Here is a 9,977-nt window from a genome sequence, read left to right as displayed (position 1 = left end):
TATATATATATATATATATATATATATATATATATATATATATATATATATATATATATATAGAATATATATATATATAGAATATAACTAACTGCAGACAGTACTGTTTCGGCCTTCTGGGCCTCATCAGTGCAGTGCTGAAGACTGGGATGGAGGCTAAGCTTAAAAAGCCGCCCCAAATACTACACATGTGGTAGTATCTAAGCCATTACCAGAGTGCTCAAACTAGCGAGCTAGTGAGCATGCGCATAGAATATATATATATATAATATATATATATATATATATATATATATATATATATATATATATATATATAGTTAAGTGTAAGATGAGGCGTCATGAAGCAAACTTCTAACTGTTCCGGCTTTTAATGTGACGTTTCGGCCTTCGGCCTTCTTCAGATTGGAACAATATTTACAAGTTAAAAAATAAAACGTTAAAAATCCTAGGAAGTTTACAGATTTGCATGTATATATATATATATAAGATCAGAAAAATGTAAATATAATTACATAATGCTGTACAACCTGAAATAATAGATTACATAACAAGCTAATGTCAACTTACAAGAACGCGCCGGGTGATAAGATTACAACAATGTATCTGCGAGCGCCTTAATTACTAAGTGTATAAGTGTATAATAGTCAGTCTAATTCTGTATTGTAACAAGCTAATGGCAACTTACAAGAACGCGCAAGTGATGAGATTACAACAATGTATCTGCGAGCGCCTTAATTACTAAGTGTATAAGTGTATAATAGTCAGTCTAATTATGTATTGTAACGGACGCGATTTTTGGATCTAAATTCCCGTCTTTTATTAAGACCATGAGGGCTGAGTGTAAATATATATATATATATATATATATATATATATATATATATATATATATATATATATATATATATATGTATATATAAATACAATGGCCTCCATTTGGCGCGAAAATATGCTCTAATATTCGTCCGCAGACCGAACAGTTTTCAGAGAGCGTATATTTTCGCACCAAATGAAGGCTATCGTGTTGATTATCCTTCAAATATTTGTCGCAACACGCGCAGTTTTGAAAATTGGGGAATATCGGAGTGATGTTCCCCAGTTTTTTCAGTTACGTGACGCGTTTGGACCAATCGCGCACGAGCGAAAATATGAATGTAGATACGTATGAATGTGAATATAGAAAGTTGTGTATATATGAATGTAGAAAGTTATGAATGTAGATGTCTATAATAGTAATTATTTAATCTCCCACGAACTGTTTAAAAAAAAGCGCTAGTTATTCATTAAGAAACAGTGATTTTGATATTCCTACTTTTAACACTATTAACTACGGAAAACATTCTATTAGATATCAAGGACCTCATATATGGTCGAAACTAGATAATAAATTGAAAGGCTCCTCGAATATTGAATCTTTTAAAACCAACATTAGGAAAAAAGACCTAACGTCACTCTTAAACAACAACAATAGCTGCTGTAACCTTTGCAATTCTTAGAGACTACCTCTTATATACCCATTGTTTTATTGTACAATTTATACATGCTAATTGTATGTACATTTTTATTATTCCTTATTTGTACATAATTTAAGTTTTTTTTGTTGTGACATTGACACATTAATAAAGCTTTTACTTACTTTACTAGTACGCGTGCTGTAATTGGTCAATTAAGCGGGCCGTACTCTACTGTACGGCCCGCTAAAATGTTGCCATAATGTTTCGTGATTTATCGCCAAGTGATCTTAACTTTTTTAGCAAGAAAAAGTTCACAACTTTTAACCTCTGAAGTTGTGTATTAAAACGAGCTAACCACTTCAGAGTCACTCAACGATTCAAATTGACTCGTTTTGCTTTCGAGGTGCGTCAGAAATTTGAAGCTGTTCCGCGTGAATAGAAATCATTCCTGAACCCGTCAGACGCACAGTAGAGATATAATAAATATCTTACTAACCTCGTTTTCTCGGTCCTTACTGTAAGTTACGGATGCTCGTTTTCCCCCTTCGATTTATGGCGCGCGCGCTTCGTGCTTGGGCCATAAATCGATGGTGAAAAAATTCAGTCCGTAACTTACAGCACAGCCCTCGATCTCGGTAAGAGGTATTTATTTGATACCGATTTTGTTACATAATTTAACACTTACACAGTATCTACCTATGTATGTATTTATGTAACGGTATCAAAACCAGGTAAGAGGACAATCTCGCTAGCTTGACCCTCCAGGGGGCCAGGGCAAAAAATGAAAGTGAAGTATTAACCTGTTATAAACATTCTGTGAATGGTCACTGCTTTCACCATTTACACGGATCTGGGGGGGAGGGAGGTACTTCCTACAATGGCCTGTACGGGGAGGCTCCACCCGAAAAGAGTACTTCTCTGTCAAAATGGTATATAAAAGTGTAATGGGTTGGACCTCAGGGCGGAGCCTCCTGTATAGAACTTCGTGAGCCGTCTTTTACTAATTGTAACCGTTCATGTACATTAAACATGGTTGCTGACAAGGACAAGGTTGAAGATGGATGGTTAAGCTTGATTGCCTGCCACTGTGCGAGAAAGGAGCCTGTGCTCCTTCCCTTGATATGCCTTACCACTGATGTTTCCGGACCTCTCCCTTGGAGAGGAACCTAGACCGGACTGGAGTGAGCGTCAGAAATCGAGCTTAATGGGTAGTTGGAGACCAAGGACAAGGAAAGACCTCATTTCTTCCTTTCCTTTTGGTCAAAAAGAGATTTTTAATCAAAGCAGGCTAGTAAATCAGTCGTTAGAGAGTCACTTTAAAGAATTACAGTCCACAAAAATCACATCAAGTGTAAATCATTTAATTATGAAACAATACCAAATGAAATAAAAGCAATAAAAGCAACTTATCTAATGCCTCTAGTGCAACATTGCTGTTAAAAATCATGCCCCTATCTATTCTAGACATTGTTCTGAATATTTTCAAACTTCTCATACACTACTTCTACTCAGAAAAGTTGGGTATACTTTTTCTTGGTTTCAAAACATCAGTCCCAGCTTGAAAGGCAAATAACACAGTTATACATGGCTCTACATGATCCTCTTTTTTTTATTTTAAGTTAATAAACAAAAAACAAACAAAAGTCCTGACTACATGGCCACAAATGACTTTGAAATTTGCCAATTTTCTTGCAAGAATTTAGTTTAGTTTCAGTAGGGTGGGACAGGGGGACAGTACTTTGGGGGTAAAGGGAGGGGGGAAATCAGCAGTCCTGAAGTGAGAGGAGAATTTGTTAAGTAGCTTAAGTCCGCATAAGGGGCAAGTAGCCAATCAGGTTGGTGCCTATCTCTGGTTTCAGTAGCATGAAGCAATTAGGAGTATATCTATTCTCCCCTGGATGGGATGCTAGTCCATCGCAGGGTTACCTCCAAGCCTTAAATTCACTGCTATCCATTTATACGCCTGGGTGGAGAGAGGCTCTGTGAGAGTTAAGTGTCTTGCCCAAGAACACAACACAATGTCCCTGGTCAGGGCTCGAACTCGGACTGCTCGATCCGAAAGTGAGAGCACTAACCATGAGGCTACTGTGTCTCACCATGTGAGATTGAAAAGTGTACCAGAGAAAAAAAAAATGTACCAGAGGCAAGCACCACTCAGTAAGAGGTAGCAACAGATAGCAATGGATACAGGAAACATGAAGTATACACCCCCTGTCCCCCTGTCCCCCACAGTTAAACATGTTTAGTGTTTCAAAATGTCAAGTTACAGTAGTCTTTTCACATGTCACTTAAAAATTTAGTAACAGCCTGCTCCACACGGTCCGCTATGATGGCTTAAGCAGTCTTGGCAAAACCCACACGATTGTTTTCCATGTCGAACACAGTGTAATACGGGCCAATGAATACATCTCCCAGAATCCACAGCGGACCAGCAGGAGCAGGGATGTCAATACCCAGAAATCCACTAAGGCATTCAGTCTGTCCCATCACCGTCACCTATGAACAAATCACTTCATTGTTAATTTGATGTACTAGTACAAATATATGAGCACTGATACACTTCTGAGTGTGCATTGGATATGTAGCCAACAAGGCACATAGCGCTGAGTTGGGTATAACCATCTCACATCCAACAAGCGCGAGTGAAATATTTGTTTTCTCAAAAACACCCCCAAAATATAGAAAAATATGATAAAATAAAAGTGCCCAAAAAATTATGTGTACATTAACCATATTATTTTGTAGAGCATGGTATTATTACGACAATGAAAACTCCTGAATTGCATTATCCAAAGAGCCAGTATTTAATAATGGTAATAATAATAATAATAATAACAACAACAATAATAATAATAATAATAATAATAATAATAAATCAACCTTCAAACTATCAAGTCTTTACATAGAATCTTCACAACAAATAACAAAAAAATATTTACCGTTACATGTCTTATAAATGATCAATAGTTGGAAGCAAACCTTGAGAACATAGTCCTTTCCAGTCAGCGTGAACTTCTTTCCAGCAAGGATAAAGTCGATTGCAGGGAGAGAGTCAATTTTGCTGCAGTCAATTATGTACTGAAATAGACAAAGGAGGAGAGACAAGTGTTTTTACGTGTTTAACCTACTGTTGTATCATGTGGGTGGGACCATGACTACACTGTATGTAATTGTAAGTTTCTGCTAGTGGTTAAAAAATCTGTGTCCGGGATGTTAGCCACATTCAGACATGAGAAAATTGCCACCAGATTGAGTGAAATATACAAAATAACCACTTAAGACATAAATAAAAATACAAAAATAAAAATAAAAATTCCCTGACCAAATAAATACAAAAATGTCAGATACAAAAGCTGCTTCTAGCCTCATTTTACAGCCATCCTTTCCACTATTTCATTAAGACTGATAAGTTAATTTCAACAAATTTTCCTTCTTCATTAAGTAAAAATATCATTGAGATCACGGTGACTCCAAATGTTTCTTCCAGCCCTCAATGGTATTAAATCAGCCACGCTAAATCATTTCAATCAATTTTCCCTAACTTTTCATCAAAATGTCAATTTTCCCTGACTCAAAATAAAATTCCTTGACTTTTCCTTGCTCTTGAACAATTTTTTTCCCCTGACCATTTCCTGACCTGTGGCAACACTGCATGTACATTACAGGGAGTGTCATTAAGTCAGAAGACACCTACCTCACCACCAACAAGAGGAGTTGCCCCAATCATGGCATTCAACTTCTCAACTTCAGCTGTAGGCCCACCAATGAGTGATGTACCAGTGTCAGCAATGGCCTGGCAACCGCCTTGACAAAAGCTAGTAGTGCCATTCATCGCCACGCTAAAAGCACAGATTTGAATTGAATTTTAGTGATGGAAAATGTACATGTAAATTACATTGGGGTCCTATCACAACAGGGCACTTAAAAGATGCCAAGAGTCACTGATTCGCAAACCATAAGTCAACTGATGCCATATTTCTTGATTTACATGGACCTTGATTTCTTGTTCACTGTAATTCATTAATGTAATAGAAGGGCAGAATGAGAATACATGTACATGTGCAAAGTGGGTGGCCAATGGTCCAACAAAAAATATGCAACTTGCAGAATTTTGGTCAAATTTCACAGGTCTCATCTCAATTTCTTTACAAAGCTGAGAAAGTCTCAGGTGTACATCAATGATATCACAAGTACTGTACATGTAGTCTTGCCATTTAACAAAGGTCTGATTTCACTACCAAAACAGTTAATCCAGAGACCTAGTTTAGCTTACCCATCCATCTTAAACTGCCAGTAACCCTTCTTAGACACAGGAACATAAGTGAAGTCACCAGTGTAGTATTTGGGATCAGTGCCACCAAAGATCAGTTCACCTCCAGGGGAGCCAGATGCGTCCCTGAAAAAAAAAAAACCAGTAAAACAAAACAAATTGAACTTGGCCTATCCAGAATTTGAATGAAAGGGTCACTTATAAAGCAGCAAAGTTCTATCACTGCAGTTGCACCCAGCTACATGTAATACAAAATCAATTCCCTGTTATTCAAGTGTCAAATGTATTTGGCACTGTTGTGGTAATTGGGGACACTGTAAATAAATAAACAAATATTGTAAATAGAACATAAACTATTATAATATTAGAATCAAAACTGGTGGGAAGCTGACCAGTTGGCTATTTACACCACACAGTCAGGGAGTTGAACTCGGAATTACCACAAACAAAACCAGATAGTGGTGGGGTTGAAAATTTGAACCAGGGACCTCCAGATTTCAAATCCAGCACCCTCAACCACTCTGCCACACTGCCTCCTTCAACCTCCTTGAAGAACACACTTGTCCAACTCTTAAACAGTTGAACCTCTGCTAACTGACATGTTTCACAAGCAGAAACATTGCTTGCGCAGACAACGCATGTATTGCAGGTCCCAATGGTATCTACATACTGGACGTTGACAAATTATTATTCCATTTGGCCTTACATTGCACATGCAACTAGTCTTTTAATTACAAATGTATGTCACAAAAAATAAGAACGTTTGAACAAACCTGTTCAGATAAAAGGAGAAAACAGGTTTCTCTACAAGTTTTTCTTGGACCATGTTGTAAAATACTGGTACCACGCCATCCACTGAAATTGTATCGTATCCCATACCGAGGATTCCATCAAATCTGGCAGCAACAAATGCTACCCCTGGTTCACTCATTGCCTCGGCAAATGTTTGGTGTTTCACAGTCAAGCCAGCAATCTACAACATAAAGAAAAACAAAATACTTTTGAAAACATTAAAATCTAGTTCTTGACATTTATTCACACTACCACCGTCTATACACTGCTGGACTCGACAACGTCTTGTGTTTCATGCAGCTTTGCCGTTACAATGTAGATTCGTAACTTCTTGTGGCTTCTTGTGCTTAGTCAAAGACATTAAACTCTTGCATTTCCAAAAGTTCTTGTGGCACAAGAACTTCTTGCGCCACTTCTAACTTGGGACTTCAGAGTGCAAGGGGCTCCACCTACTATACAACCAGTATAGGATGCATGAGCGAAACTCCTCACAGGAGTCTCTCTTAGGACGATAAAGGGTGCTGGAAACTGTTTTTAGGAAAGGTTCCAAAGTTGTAAGGCTGTGAGATGCAATTTCCTGGATTTTCTTTGCCCTTAGTTTTCAAGTTCTGAATCAGCCAACCAACGCACTTTGCAAAACATTTATACATCATTAGCAGTCACATTTTTACATAACTAGATAATGCAATTAAATAGACAACGATAACAGTGGGAAAGGGACAAATTTTATGCAGTAGGAGCTTCTAGTTCTGGTCAATTGATGAGCAGGAGAGGTGCTGTGTGAGTCAAGCACCTCGTCCAAATAGAGATAATAACCCAAATAATATTTTATACTACAAGCGTGATAATAGTTTTATATACCTCCACATTATCTGTGCTCAAGAACCCCTTCATGCTTCCACTACCATATCGGATTTCAAAGTCAGTTCCGTTTTTCTCGTATGTGGATGACTTGGTACTGTCATACTTGTTGTGCAACACTGAGAAGACATTAATTTTTGACATTTTTTTTTAAGTACAAGAAACAAAGCAAAATAAGGATATAGTGATCTACAAATGCATGTAGGTCATTTCTCTTGATTTTGATCGACATGTATTTTTAATAACTTAACAGAGAATTTCTCTAGAATGTCTCAGTGTAGATTTATGGACATTACAGGACTAGCTTTATAGGAGGAACTAAATACAAAACACTAAACAATAAATCATTGTGTTAACATGAAACAATTGTTATTCAATGCATGTCAGTCAGTAAGGAAAGCAATTCCTCAAATGAGCTTCATGTACATATTATTAGATGTTTCAACACCTACACCTTGCAAAACCTGACCATACATATCAACGGGGTTAAATATGAAAATGACTGACTGAGCTTTTGTTCGGGGCAGAATAAAGATGCTGTAATAACGAGGTAACTGAATGAACGGGGTTGCCGTAAGGCGGGGTTCCACTTTACCACAAACCTTAAGAAGAACACTGTTAGTGTACTGGGATACATGTATATTCTTTTATCGACAAGAAATGAATTATAATGGTAAGCAAAGAGCTATTTTCCAGATAAAAACAGGTTCAACATATCAATCCCTTAACTGTGAGCTTCAAAAAGTTTAGATTATAAGTAGAAATGGTTCAAATTTCAAATGGTACAATGTAACTTACAACAAGCAATGTCAGACCAAGGACACTTCTTGGAAGGGACCCACAAATTAGAGGAGCCGGTATCAAACACAACTTTGAATGGCTGTCCTGGAGTGCCAATATCTATGCTTCCATAGTACTGTGCATCAAGATAGTTTGACAGTGGTTCAGGGTCACCATACTGTGTTGTGTATTTGTAGTTCCTTTGTTGTGCTTTCTCCAACAGACCCTTCTGTGTAATTCCAACCTCACGAAGAGTATCTCGGATTGATTGAAATTTTGTCAATGAGACCCTGCAAGAATAGTGAAGCAATCACATTAAGCAAATAAAAAGTTGGAACTTTCAGTTGGAAAGTTCATGACAATTTCCAAATTCTGCAGTGTTCAAGCCCTCATTATCATTTTAGATGCAACAAGGCTCATAGCTGCAAGCACTTTTAAACTCTGCTCTGTACGACTAAAAGCTTCTCACCTTGGATAGGGCTCGCATACAGCATGACCATGAAACTTACCTACTTCTTTCTCCATACCTAGCATGTTCTTAGTGTACCCCTGAATAACAATTTGCCATTACCCTGGCAGGGATATTTTGCAGAACGTTGAATGTCAAACGTACTGCTTCCTTCTGGTTATTTTCAACCAGGTTTTCTTGCAGTTAGCTTTTATTTGTTGGAAAGGGCCAATTACAGTGTAATTGCTCTCCTCTGGGTGTGGAAGTTCACATTACAGTCTGGCAAACTTCAACTGAGTGACGCAAATCATACAACCTGTGATACCCAATGAGATGCAATGTTTTTCCATAACATGCACTTGCTTAGATGCAAACAACTAAAATACAACTGCTTAAGTTGTGTATATAACTGTGATAATAAGTTGTGTATATAACTGCGATGATCAATCATGTCTTCATATCTTTCTCTGCAGTTCAAATATATGATCTTTCAGATACTGTATTCATAAGTTTGCAAAATTGCATCTGTAAGCTAACATGCCGACTTACACAGCCTGGGAGCAATGTTCTCCACAGAAATTTGACTACTCCTAATTCCATGTTAAAAGAAGTCAAACTATCAGAAACAGCATTGTGAAACTCGCGTTTTCGTTTAAGAGAAAAGCCTATGAACTCTATTTCCTTGTTTTGGGACTGAAGCAGGTTTTCACTTTTTCACAGCAGGAATCTGAAACTAGTAGTTTTCCACTTTCTTGCATATTGGGAAACAAATTCACTGAAAGTCTTCCCAAATACATTGAGCTTTACAGCAAGAGGTACTGCACTTAACAAAATGTACAAAACATGTAAGGTATTTCGTACATGCTTACGAACTGCACAAACAAATGAGCTCAATCCAAGTTAGAGCAGAGAATGAAACTTTCATTCAGACACTGAAAGAAACGGGAAGTTAATGGAGCATAGAGCAGCAGAAAAATCGAAAATTTGTGGGGTTAATAAACTTCCACGGAAATAAACTTAACATCCCATGTGTAATTAAACCAAAAGATCGACAAAGAACTCTTCGCTTTGTGTTCACTAAAAAATTTCCATACACAACGCTTCCGCTAGCTCTGACGAGAAGACAAATACAAATACCGGGCAAACAGCCTGGGTGTCTATCTGATCTCTTAATTCATGTTTTCAGATCATTGGCCAATCTATTAAGCAGAGGAATCTTACCTTAGAGCAGCCTGAGAAAGGCCTATTAGGAAAAGAGCTACGAAGATAACGGAAAATTGCATGATTGATTTCGTGAACCAAGGAGACTGAAGACCAAGTGTGAAAAGCGCTTTATATGCCAGACCACGTGACAGGCGGCATGCATCAC

General features: G+C 37.5%; 1 protein-coding gene across 1 annotated transcript; it reads right to left on the bottom strand.

Annotated features, from left to right (window-relative positions):
- Positions 1 to 2,794: 2,794 nt before the first annotated feature.
- Positions 2,795 to 9,933, bottom strand: LOC145489863 (lysosomal aspartic protease-like). Its single transcript, XM_081468930.1, has 8 exons — positions 9,830 to 9,933; positions 8,179 to 8,450; positions 7,381 to 7,499; positions 6,501 to 6,700; positions 5,731 to 5,853; positions 5,152 to 5,296; positions 4,437 to 4,535; positions 2,795 to 3,953 (listed from the first exon to the last, which is right to left on the bottom strand). The coding sequence occupies exons 1-8, from the start codon at positions 9,889 to 9,891 to the stop codon at positions 3,792 to 3,794; spliced, it is 1,182 nt and encodes a 393-aa protein (XP_081325056.1). The 5' UTR covers positions 9,892 to 9,933; the 3' UTR covers positions 2,795 to 3,791.
- Positions 9,934 to 9,977: the final 44 nt, after the last annotated feature.

The sequence above is a fragment of the Orbicella franksi genome, chromosome 6, assembly GCF_964199315.1.
Source record: "Orbicella franksi chromosome 6, jaOrbFran1.1, whole genome shotgun sequence".
Taxonomy (NCBI): domain Eukaryota; kingdom Metazoa; phylum Cnidaria; class Anthozoa; order Scleractinia; family Merulinidae; genus Orbicella; species Orbicella franksi.
The sequence above is the reverse complement of the archived record's forward strand: the minus strand, read 5'-3'. Positions and strand labels throughout refer to the sequence as shown.

Excerpts from the sequence above, each read along its gene's own strand:
- LOC145489863 (XM_081468930.1), bottom strand. The coding sequence starts at position 9,891 with ATGCAATTTTCCGTTATCTTCGTAGCTCTTTTCCTAATAGGCCTTTCT. Across the intron at positions 5,297-5,730 it reads TGGCAGTTTAAGATGGATGG|CGTGGCGATGAATGGCACTA; the intron begins GTAAGCTAAACT and ends CTGTGCTTTTAG. Across the intron at positions 4,536-5,151 it reads CTCCTCTTGTTGGTGGTGAG|TACATAATTGACTGCAGCAA; the intron begins GTAGGTGTCTTC and ends TGTCTATTTCAG.